General features: G+C 56.4%; 1 protein-coding gene across 1 annotated transcript; it reads left to right on the top strand.

The window, feature by feature from the left end:
- The first annotated feature begins 258 nt into the window (after positions 1 to 258).
- On the top strand, positions 259 to 10,909 carry NPTXR (neuronal pentraxin receptor). The gene is made up of 5 exons (XM_071551787.1): positions 259 to 1,068; positions 7,735 to 7,957; positions 8,092 to 8,336; positions 8,661 to 8,840; positions 9,224 to 10,909. The coding sequence occupies exons 1-5, from the start codon at positions 511 to 513 to the stop codon at positions 9,446 to 9,448; spliced, it is 1,431 nt and encodes a 476-aa protein (XP_071407888.1). The 5' UTR covers positions 259 to 510; the 3' UTR covers positions 9,449 to 10,909.
- The last annotated feature ends 1,546 nt before the right edge of the window (positions 10,910 to 12,455 follow it).

Below are 12,455 nucleotides of genomic sequence, written 5' to 3'. Positions count from 1 at the left end.
GGAGGATCATACTCCTGCCGGAGGCTTCCGCCGGGCAGATTTCAGCGAGCCCGAGCCAGGTCTGGCCCCGTCCCCGCGTGGCCCCGAGGTGTCCGCGCTTCCCTGCCCGTCTCCGGCGCCTCTTGCCCGCTCGCCTCCCACCGGCCGGACCCTCGGCCTTGCAGCCCGGCGAGGGATGCTCGGGGGGACGGGGGGTCTCTGAGAAGGGCAAGGCCGTGGCGGGGGCGGCGGCGGGGGCGGTGCGGTGCGGTGCGGGCGGCGCCGCCCGGCACATATAAGCGCGGCGCGGCGCGGCGGGGCCCCGGCGCCGGTGCTGCTGCCGGTATCGTCCTTCCCCGCCGGCTTCCTCCAGGTTGCCCATCCATCCCTCCCTCCCTCCTTCCCTCCCTCCTTCCTTCCGTCCGTCCCCCTCTCCATCTCCGCCCGTTTTGTTTTTCTCGCCGTCTGCGGGCTCGGGCCCCCCACGCCGCTGCCACCCTGAAGTTTCTGGCGGTGCTGCTGGCGGCGGGCATGTTGGCTTTCCTGGGGGCCATCATCTGCATCATCGCCAGCGTCCACCCGGCCGGCACCGCCGCGCCCGCCGCCGCCGCTGACAATGACTCGGCCGCCGCAGCCCTCCTGCCCGCCGCCGACAAGGGGCTGGGAGCGCTGCACGGCCCCGCTGAGGCTCTGGCCAGCGCCGGGCCGCGCCTGCCGGGGGCACCACCGCTCTTCAGCCGCTTCGTGTGCACCCCGCTGAGCACCGAGTGCCCGGCCACCGGCACCGGCCCCGCCGCCGGCCCGGAGGAGCTGCTGGCGCTGCGGAGCGCGGCGGCCCAACTACGCCGCACGGCGCTGGAGCAGAAGGAGCGAATCCGCATGGACCAGGAGACCATCCGGGAGCTCACCGGCAAGCTCAGCCGCTGCGAGGGCGGCCTACGGAGTGCCCCCGCCGCCGCACCCGCCGCCGCTGGGCTCCGCGCCGCTCCGCGTCCCGGCACCATGGGACACCCCCCCGACGAGCCGCCCGCCGTGCGGGAGCTGGAGGAGGCTGTCCGCACCCTCCAGGACCGCATCGACCGCATAGAGGTGCGAGGGATGCTCCCGGGGATTTGGGAGGGATCGTCCCAGGGGAAGATGCTCCTGAGGGTCAGGGATGGTGCTCCTGGAGCAATGCCCCTACATGTGCCATTCCCCAGGCACACACGTCCCAAACCAGCTCAGCTCCCTCACGAGGCTTCAGGAGGGTTGCCTTTGCCCCGCTCTTCCCTGAGGTTTCTGCCAATACAAAGGGCTCACGTTCAGCTCATCTCTCTTTCCTCCATGCAGGGTGGTCCCAAGGGCTCAGAGCTGCCCTGCTTTCCTCTCAGTATACACCCCGGCAAGGCACCTTGCTTGCCCCATAGCACCTGCCAAAGACTCCTCCAGAGCAGGTTGGCAGCTCAGAGCCAGCTCCTGCATTTTAGCAGAAAAGATAAATTCCATCTGATGCCATCAGAGTTATGAACGGGACTTCTCACAAAGTGAAGCACAGTGCCACCCGCTGCGAGCCCAGCATCCCTTCCCCACATAGTTCATAGGAGCTGGAGAGAAGGGCACAGCTGGAATCACTCACTGTGCCCATTCTTGGGGCATTGGGCTGTTGGCATTAAGAATGCAGACCTCTGGTCCCCACTCTGTAGCGGCTGTGCAATGTGTGCCCAGCAGGCTTAGCCCTGGCCTCAAGCCAGTGGCACCAGAGGCTCTACAGTGACGTCCGTGATGGGGCACATCATGGAGAGCATGTGTTGATTTGGGCTCAGCAGTCCCATGGACCTTGGCAGACTTTGCAGGATACAGCCAGGGCAATGGTTTGGGCACATAAAAACTGTCAGAATGGAAAAGTTTGATTTTCTTGTGGGGTTTGCTTCAAGTAGGGAGTGTCCTCTCAGGTCTACTGAGTATCAGAGCCACCTGCAAGAAGCCTCCTGCAAGTCTTCAACCTTCTCATCTTCCTGTTGCCCTCTCCACTCCTCCCTGGAGTGTGGAGCTGGGATGGAGTCAGGCAGCACGCCATGGGGTGCCTCTCCTCTGCTTTGCCCTTCTGCTTCTCTCACTATAGCCACGTGGACATAGAAGCAGCAGGCAATGGGTGGGAAATTCAGAGCCACTGAGGTCACAGGCTGTAAAATGAGGCTGGGAGAGAGGGTTATTGTAATGGATGGAGACATGAACAGGGAGAGAAAGACAGGGAAAAGCAACAACTAAACACATGCACACAAGCAAAAGAGCTGGAGATCAGAGAAAGCACCTGTGAGCTGCCAGGGTAAGTCTCACAGGGGCACAAGAAGAAACACAGAGGCACGCCAGGCACGTGCAGGGAGAGGGGAACGTGCATGCAGCCTGTCTGAGCACGTTGCCCAGACCCAAATGCAGTCAAAGGGAGGGACAGAGCCAGTCGAAAAACCCTCTGCAGCCCCAAACAAATGATTTTGCAAGAGTGGGATAACACAGCAAGTGTGCTCACCGAGAAACAAAGCGGGGAAAATAAGTCCCTCCACAAATATACCTGTGTGTTCATGAGGACCAAGCGATGCATGGTGGGATGCTGCCCAGCACATCAGTTTGGATTTTGGGGACCATCAGATCTTTAATTGCTCTCCAGCCATACTCTCCCCTTCTCTGAGGGGGAGCACCATCTGTGAGCTGACTTGGTCCCTGTCCTGGGGTTCCTGATGATGGTGGGAGCTTTGGAGTGGATGAGAGTGAGGCTCACAAGGGTCAGAGCAGGGTTTTCTCTCCCAGAGAGCCCGAAGTGATGCTGGGACAAGGCTCATGCACACACTGGTGAGGAAGCCAAAAATGTTTCTTTTTTGTGCTCCAGGAGCCTGAGGGTCCCGAGCATACTCTGCAGGGGAGACACAGCACTCTGCAGCTTGGCAAGTCCTGCCGGATGAGGAAATAGGGCAGTGTGGTACAGGTGGGATGGCCTTCAGCTGCCCTGGCTCCTGCCTGGTGTAAGGTGCCACTTGTGTGTATCACACCCCTGGGATGGCTGCAGCCCAGCCACCCAAACCCTGGGGCCACACCTCTGCCATCCAGTGATGGTTGCCTGTGGGTTTCCTCCCTGGATTGCCTCCCTCCTGCCCCAGAGCAGACACCTAAAACTTCATGGTGGGGTACCTGCACCCCTCTATCCCACATGGCTCCAGCTGTCCCCAGGAGCTTTCCTGAGGTACCCCATGACATGGGAGGACCTCCCAGCCCCCGCAGCTACCCTGAATTGTGATGGTGGTCACCCCAAAAGGTGACCTGGATTGAGACAGTCCCAGGGTCGGTCCCCGTGTGCCGGAGGCTCTGTGAATGAAACCCATTGGGAAGGAGAGGAAATGCTGCAAAGTCTGTGGTGGCTTAATCTCGGGAGAGGGATGGCACAAAATGCCGTGGGCTGCCCTGGGAAGGCTTTGTCCCAGGGCATCTCCTGACAGGTTTGCCAGCAGAGATTACTGCTGGAGGCTTCAGAGCTGGGACTGAGAGGAAGAGGCATGTAGAAGACTGCTGATCTAATACGGGCACTCTCAGCCCCATCTGTAAGGCATAACAAGATTTAGTCATGGACCAGAAAACCTGTTAAGTTGTTTGTTTCTTAATTTTGTCAGCATGGCAGCAGGATTTCACAGGGGAGGATGCAGGGAGGGACCTCCCAGTCTTGCTTTTTGCCCCCTGCAATTTTGGCAGTTACAGGTTTGCATTGGCACAGCATTCACCTGAGGACTTCTTCCCTCACCTCTTCCTAACCCACCATGAGGCATCAATTGCCCTTTCCTCATGCACAGCAGCCTTTTTTGCCTTGGTTTTGAGGGTTCCGCCCACTTCTCTTAGCACACGTTCATGTCTGTATGCTCAGATTATCTTAGAACACAGATCTGGGGAGCCCAGATACTCTTTTTCCATGCTTTTAGTTATTGCTGCAAATGGAATGGAGTGGGGAGGGAATCACCTTGGCTTCCTGGGCTATGCCAAGATGCAGATGCCCACCTTCTCCCCATCATCCCTTGCAGGAGAGCGGAGCAGGAGAGGGGACAGCCTGGTGGGCTCTGTGGGGGACTTGGCAGGACTGCAACAGCCTGTTTGCTCCTCAGCCAGCATGTGGCTGTGCCATTGTGGCTGATGACCTGGCTGCTGGCAGGAAACCCTTGGCTCTGAGAATGGGAATGGTAGTGACCTAGCTGCCTCCCTCCTGTCTCCATGTCCTGCAGAGTGGGGATGGAAATTCCCAAATTCTGATAGTCCCAGGCCCTGAGCGAGATTTCAGGGGGACAGGATCAGCAGTGAGCTCTTCCCTTGAGGGGAAGAGGGAAAGGCTGATGCATCCATGCTTGTCTTCTGCCCCATGCAGTCCCTCTTGGAGTTTAATGACCCCCAAGGTCCTGCCTGAGTCCAAAAAGGTGTCAGGGTCCAAAAATCCCTGGTGCAGTAGGTGTGCCATCTGCAGCAGTGAGCATCCCAGGGTGGCAGCCACAGAGGAGTTTTGTGCAGGTTGGAAGAATTCACGGATCTAAGGAATGGAATGGGGTTGCTGTGTGCACATAACCAGATGAGCATCGTGATCCTTGGGATGTGCTGGGGCATCATCTCATGGTCCTGCCTTCCCTGTCCCAGCAGCTAAGGTGGGCACATGTGTGCTGGTGGCCGAGGGGGAGCAGCAGGGCCCAGATTTGCTGGTGCATTAGTAAATGAGGCTCTGATCTCCTTATGTAAATCAAAGTGAATTTACCAAGCAAGGGCTACAACCCCAGCAAGCACATGCCAATGTGGCTGCCGCGGCTCCCTGCCCCCACCTCCCCCTTCCCAGCCCCTGTTAGCTGCTGACATTTAACGTGATTAATATTACCTGGCATCTTTCAATCTTTTTTGCCAGTTCTGGTGGCCAAAAAGCGTCGAAAGAGCCTCCTCCGCACCCACTGCCCACTCCCCTGCTGCCTGCACAGCAGCAGATGGGAGCCGGGCGCCTGCCGAACAGCCGGGGGGAAAGCGCTTCCCCCCCTCTCCCCTCCCCAAAGGTTACTTGTAAATAACAGCTGCACATCTACCATCAATTTTTGGTTTGGGAGAAAGATGCTGGACCGGCAGCTCAAACATGAGGAGGATGAGAAGGGGATGCAGCCCAGCTTGGCATCAGGGGGACCACCTGGCACATCTCAGCTGTATGGGGTAGAATGGGAAGTCCAGTGTCCTGTCCAGCCGTGGTCTTGCTGTGGGGATGGGGATGGTGTCTGCTGGGATAGTCCCGAAATTCTGCCAGATGAGGCTACTGGTTACATTCCTTTCCAGAAGAAACACGGGGTCAGCAATGGTTCAGTTGGCCACGTGGATCTGGCTGTTGGTGCACTGGCTGCCAGGGTGGAGGGACCAGCAAGAGCTGGAGAGGGGTAGAAGGGAAAAAACTCAGGAAGGGGGAAGAAATTGAGTCAAAAGGGAGAAATATTGTGCGTGTGCACCGAGGGGAGCATCAGAAGGAGACACTCTGAAGCCAGGGAAATGAAAAAGCCATAGGGAGAAAAGTTACAGAGGGGAGAAAATAGCAGCAAAGAGAAAAGCAGGAGGAAGAGAGGGGTAAAAAAAGCACTCAGTCACTACTGAATAATGTAGGACAGGCTATCGGGGGCTAGTGAGAGTGACAAAAGCTCCCAGCCTTTTTTTTTTTGTCATTAACAGATGGAGCCGTGCATGAATGCAGGGACGTAGGCTCCAAACCCGCAGCTCCAGCAGTCAAAGCTTGCAGCAGACCGGAGCGTGCCAGCCTCCGCTGTAGCCAGGCGGCCTGAAAGGATGAGGAAAGTTCTTGAAGCCCATAGGATGTGGACATACAGGCAAAGGCAACCCCTTCCCACTGGTGCCAACCCAACCAGCTCTGCTTGAGTACAAATGCAGGCATCCACCAGTGGGAATTTTCCCTGCCAGGAGGATGAGAGTTAACCTTTCCACTCACTTCTCCTTCTCTCCTGCCATTCCTCCCCTGCCTTTTATCCATCCTCACCAGCAGAGCCCCAAGATGCCTCCAAACAAAAAAGCTAAAGACCCTTCCACATCGGCTAATCCCTCCCTGTTTTACAGAGACCAAAGGTAGGATTCCCTTTGCCGGGCACTTTTCCCTTCCCAACGAGGTTCTGCTCTCTGCAAGAGCATCCTTAGTGCTGCTGGAGCAAGCCGGCAGTGAGAGCTGGCATTTGGTCAGGGCTGACAGATGTCCCCTGCACAACCTCTTCTCTCTTGCTGGGATTTGCTCCTCCGGATTGGTTTTCCTCACAGAACCTGTGGATTTGCCCCAACAGACCCTGCTGGCATCTCTTGCAGACCCTGGGACATCACAGCCTCCCTTTTATTTGTAGCCTGAGTATGTTGCTGCCCAGTTCAGGTACATTTGTGCTCACACCAACACCATGCTCATGCTTTTCCTCCCCCTGCAGTTCCCATCCACCAAGGCTGCATCCTGCCCAGCCAAACTTGGCTTTCCTCCAGCCTCCTTCTCCCCTCAGTTGTTCATGACGGATAGCAAAGATTTGGGGTGATGTGGTCAGGCATCCCCCCTTCAGTTTTGTGTGCATGATTACCAGGTCCTGTCCATCTGGAAAAGCAGGTTATAGGGAAGAAGAAAAAGCTAGAAGCCATAGCCACAGATGAGTGTGCTGACCTCTTCCAGGCCAACTCTGAGGCCGGGGGAAGCTGTTCAGATCAACAGGGGTGGCATCCCCCCATGTCCTTCCAACATAAGCCACATGAATATCCAGGGCTGAAGCAGCCATGCACAACACTCAGTGCTGGAGCAGCCAAGGCAAGGGTCACCATGGCTTCTCCAGCACCATTGGAAAGGTCTGAAAACACAGAGAAGGGGATCACCATCTTTCCCACCCCATGGCAGAGCGACTAATGCTCCAAGGAAATGGGGAAAGGAGAAGGCTCCTATTTACAGAGAAACCCCAGGAGCAAAGGGTCACCTTTTCCCTTCCAACATGGTTTTCTGCCAGTTGGGATAGCGTCTCCCAGTAACATGGGATCTGGGGTCTTTGCAGAGTGCAGCAGCAGCTGGGAGCATATTCACCATGTGCTATGTTGGATTTACCATGAGAAGAGTTTTGGTCTGGGTGCTCACCTGCATGAGACAAGACATGCTTGTTGTTTCTAGTTGATGGGTCATGTCTTGAGGACCAGACATACATGACAGCCTGGCCCCTGGTCCCACTGCTCCATGGCATCCCCAAGGCCTGGGAGAGGCTGGCTTTACAGCTACCTGCCCAAGCCGGCACACGTGCACACACCCCCACACGCTGGCTGAGCTGAGCTAAGAGGATTACAGCCCTATTAAGTGATGTTAACATGCTAGCCATAGGTAAGCAGCCTCATGAGCAGCAGGGGTGGAAGCTCCAAGGTCCTTCCCACATCATTCCCTCATTGTGGGAGGCTGCCTGCAGGAGCAGAGCTAAGGGATGACCCAAACATCCCATCCTTACTCTGTCTCTGAAGTAGCAGAAAGTCATTAAGAGCAGCCAAGCTTCATTTTGCAGTAACGAGCTCAGTGGGGACTCTGAGAGGGGAGGTACAAAGTCAGCTGGAGGCTCTTGGAGAAGACCCCAGTGCGGATATGGGACTGTCATCTCAGCACTCCCTGTAGTGCTGCAGGCTGGGCATGTCCTTATTTAACCTCTTACATGAAACCTCGCTGAATTTTCTCTTTTCTCCCTCCTTTCCCCTCTGTTGTGGCTGCACCAAGTGCAGCAGGAGCTGCCAGCCCGCACCAATGGCTCAGCACCCACTGCCCCGGCGCTTGCTCGCGATGCCCTCCACACCAAGATGGAGCAGCTGGAGGAACAGCTCCTCTCCAAGATCCTGACCCTGCAGAAGGAGCGCCAGGCCGCCAGCACTGACCGCAGCCAGCAGCAGCACAACATTGAGAAGGAGCTGAACTCTCTCCAGAACCGGGTGACAGAGCTGGAGCATGGTGAGTCCTGCCTGATTGGGATGGAGGTGGGGCAAGGGGTCTCTAGCCCAAGGTGCATCACCAGGAGAGCCCCAGAACAGGTCATCCTCTACAGGTGCTGACCCTTCTCTCTCATCCCCATCCTCGACACTTAGGACCACTGGGTTACAGCCCTCCTGATGGCTTCAAGGTGACCATCCCAGTGCAGAACAACTACATGTATGCCCGCATGAAGAAGAGCCTGCCGGAGCTCTATGCATTCACCATCTGCATGTGGCTGAAGTCCAAGGCCCTGGCGGGGCTCGGCACCCCTTTCTCCTACTCTGTCCCAAGCCAAGCCAATGAGATTGTGCTGTTGGAGTGGGGCACTAACCCCCTGGAGCTGCTCATCAATGACAAGGTCAGCCCAGTCACAGGAGGTGCAGGAGGGAAGCCCCTGGCCTCATCTTCTCTGTTTAAACCCATCTGGGAAATGATGCTCCTAGGAGCAGTGGTGTGGGGGACCTGGAAGGAAGGGGCCCAGCCTTATGGGGAGAGGGATGAGGGTGGGGGGGATGTCTCACTGGGGTGGGTTTTGAGAGGGAGAAGCAGCACAGCAGGACATCTGTAGATTTTGGGGTGCCACCAACATGGGGGTGCGCCACTTGCTCTGCGAGGGGATGGGGAGGCACCGAGGTCCCCCAGCAGTCCCATTGAGCACTGGGCTCTTGCTCTTCTCCTGAAGGTCGCCCAGTTGCCGCTGAGCCTGCGGGATAAGGCCTGGCACCACATCTGCGTGGCGTGGACCACCCGGGACGGCAAGTGGTCAGCATACCAGGATGGTGAACAGCGGGGTGCTGGAGAGAACCTGGCCTCCTGGCACTCCATCAAACCCCAGGGCGTCCTCATCCTGGGCCAGGAGCAGGTATGTACTGGCTCAACACTGAGAGCTGCCAGTTAGCCTCACTGTGGCAGGAAGCTGGCTGGGGTGAAAAGCTGCCAAATGGGGCAAGGGCAGGGTGTGATATAGGCTTGAGCGCTCAGCATGGCATATTGGCTCTCCTGCCTGCTCATCCAACCTCTGGCCACGTGCACTCATTGTCTCCTCTTCCTCTGGCCTCTGTTTGCTCCCTGCCTTGTTTTCTTGCATCTCCCCCATGCATCTATCCCTTCCCTCCTTGCCATCAAACATCAAGCTCTGCTTCTCTCCAAACTTCTCCCTCTTCCCCTTGCCTTTTTTGCCCACTGGATGCATATTCCTCCTCTTCTGCTCATCCCTGTCCAACCACTTCTCCTGCTCTTTCCCAGGACACGCTGGGGGGCCGCTTTGATGCCACGCAGGCCTTCGTGGGGGAGCTGGCACAGTTCAGTGTGTGGGACCACATGCTGGCGCCTGCAGAGATCCTGGGCTTGGCCAACTGCACCTCCCACCTCCAAGGAAATGTGATTCAGTGGGACGACCAGGCGGTGGAGGTCTTTGGAGGTGCCAGCAAGGCAGGCTTTGCTGCCTGTGAGGAAGGGAGGAAGGCATGAGTAGCCCTGAGCCCTCTCCCCCAGCGCCAAGGAGCCCAGTGGCAGCCCCAAACAGAGAGCCCCTTTCTCCCCTCTGAGACAAGTAAGCCGTGCCATGGCGATGCTTGAGCCCCTGCACTGGCATCTCAGGAGGGAGAGGGGACCCTGAAAGCCTCCCTGTTGCCCCTATGCTGGTGGCGTGGCTTGTCCCGCTCCTGACATGCCTTCTGCTGGGTCTCATCTTGCCCCACTTCTCTTTTGGGTGGGACCTTGCTGTACCTGCAGGTGTTCCTGGTACAGCCAGGGTCCTCATCTTGTTAACCTCAACAGGGAGTGAGAAGGAGAACTCCATCTATCCCAAGTGCAGTCTAGCCTCAGTGGGATGCCAGGGTGCAGGCACTCCCTGAATACATCCCCTTTACTTATTTATTTCTAGCAACCTCACTGTCTGGTTTTATGAGCCTGCATTCCAGGATCTCCCCTCCAGTCCATCCCCTCTTCTGCTGCCCTGATTTTTCAAACATTCCCCCAGGGAAGCCAAGGGTGGATGGCAGAGAGCCAGTAGGGCAGTACTCACCCCCCTGCCTCTGCTGCCTGTTTGGGCAGGGCTGCCCAAGGGGAGAAAGGCTTGTGAGGCAGAGGGAAGAGAGCACTTTCCACTGCCTTCAAGCTGAGTGGGTGGTCAGCTGCCAAGGGAATGGAGGAAAAGGGGCAAAGCAAGTCCCCCAGCGCTGGCCGAGGGGGAAGGAGCACTGTCATTGAAGGCGTGAAAGTAAGAAAAAAGGAGATGGAGGATGATGGTGGTCAGAGAAGCCCTACCATCTATCCCCCAGTCTTTTTGTTACTGGATCTGGTTGCTGCCCTTGGTTCCACCCTGGTCCCTTCCTTTAGCTGCTCCTGGCCAGAAGCAGGGCTGCCACTGGCCTTGGAACTGGGAGAGTGATGGGGTGGGCTGATGTTTTCCTGTGGAGTGCCTGAAAATACTCTGTTTCCACACCGCGTGGTCATCAGTATTTTGATATGTGAGTATGTGTATGTGCACATGTACGTGTGGGTGGGGTGGGGTGGGAGGGTTATTTCGGGGCTCTCATGGTTGCTCAGTGCAGTGTCCAGCTTCCAGTGCTCCCCCTCTACCCCAAGTCCCACTCTGTGCTTTGGGTGACAGCTGCCCCCACCCCTGGGGGTGGCAAAGCTGGCAGGAGGGACAGCCCTGCCACCCAGCATCCCTCCCAGGCAGGGTCTCCACCAGCACTGTGGGGGCTCAGCCCCCTGTGGGGGATGTGGCAGGGATGGGGTGCAGCCTTTGTGCCAAGTGGGAACACTGTGACCTTTGTGCACCCTGACGAGCTGCCCCTCTTCCTCGCTCGCTCACGCGCTTTCTCTAATGCACGTTCGTGAAAGGGGCCCCTGACGCGCACCTGTGGTGGGACATTTCTTTTGTAAAGCTGATCGTGAACAATAAACGTGATGGTTTCTGTTCAAGCCTCCTGCAGTGTGCAAGGTCACTGCAGGAACAGAGAGCACTGAGCAGTCCAAGCCAAGGTGTCCTTCCCCAGGATGCTTAGGGTTGCATCCCTGAGGGGAGACAGCCAGGCCCATCGCTGGCTTTCCAGAAATATTGCAAGAGTCTGGTATCATTGCCCCAGAGGGGCAGGGAGGTGGTGTCACAGTTTGGGTACCTCTCATCTACCCCACTGCAGAGCAGCATGGGGCACAGGCTGCTGCTGGTGTGGGAGGAGGGATGGGGGAAACACCGCTCCACAGAGGAGAAACCCTCATCCCAACAACAGGAAGCAGAAGCCAGTGGAAATTCATGGCCTCTAGGTCAGACCATGGTATCAAGGAGCTCACGTCAAGTATAAACCTAATTAAGTACTGGTAATGAGTTTCTGACCTAGCTAGGCACAAGATGGTTCCAGCATGGCCCTGAGAGTTCCTGTTGCAGAGCACCTTGTGACCAGGTCTGAGCGGTGCTTTTGCCCCTCAGTGGGTCCTGCACCTCCTAGGAAAAGCACAACCTCACCAGTATTTGGGGAAAACAGAGCACAAAGCTAGAGGACTCAGTTTTGCCCAAGGCCTTGCCATTGCTGTTATGCTGGTGGGGTCTCCTCCCTTAGCCAGAATCACCCCCAACAGCTCCCCCTTCTCCTTCTGGAGGGTATTTAATGCCATAATACAAAGTCTGGTGCTCTCACCTTCAGCACATCTCCACAAAGCTGAGGGTTTGTTTTGAAGTAAGTACATGTATTTCAGCTGGAGCATAGGCTCAAGGGGCTTTGCTGAGCTGGAGGTTCACCCCCACATCAGTAAGAAGAGGGGGTTCAACAGATGCCATCTGCTTGTGCTCCCAAGTAACAGCAGCATAATTAAGAAGGTCAACACTTTTCAGAGGAGGAAATGTGAAAAACTTTGCTGGGGTCACAAACTTACGAGGAGGTGAAATAGGAGAACTGGTCCATAAAACCCTTGTATCAAAACTGCAGAACTCTGCGAGAGGGCTCTTGGGGCTGCTGGCCAAAGTAGAAGACGTGCATGAGGATGAAGAGGGATGGAAACAGCCTGGCCACTGATGTAGACTACTGGCATAAATCCTGTCTCCTCCGGAGCCTGGAAACACAGCCTACACTGAAATTGTGTGTAACTGCTCTTTAGAAAAGCAGAAAAAAGGGGACATGAGGAGATGCTTGAGCAGGGCCTTCTGTGCTGCCCTCCTTGTCCCTGCCAAGAGATGTTGATGTGATCCCAACTCCAGCCATGTACCTGGAATGTGTGGATCTGTCACTTCTGGCACAGAAGAAAGGGGAGAGTGTGGTGTCACAACGTCTGCAGGGAGACCTCCTGTACTCCTCAGAGCTTCACACTCAGCTGGGCAGACAAAAGGGCACACAGGAAAGCTTGAGAGAATTTTCCCAGACCTTTTAAAAGCTTCCAGCAAAAGCCTCCACTTTTCAGTAAACAAAAGGCATTATGAAGAGATTAGAAACTGGTTGGGAAACACAAAATCAAGAGTAGGAATAAATATTTGATT

Source organism: Pithys albifrons, chromosome 3 (genome assembly GCF_047495875.1).
Source record: "Pithys albifrons albifrons isolate INPA30051 chromosome 3, PitAlb_v1, whole genome shotgun sequence".
Lineage (NCBI taxonomy): Eukaryota > Metazoa > Chordata > Aves > Passeriformes > Thamnophilidae > Pithys > Pithys albifrons.
This window is presented reverse-complemented; position numbering and strand designations above follow the sequence as displayed.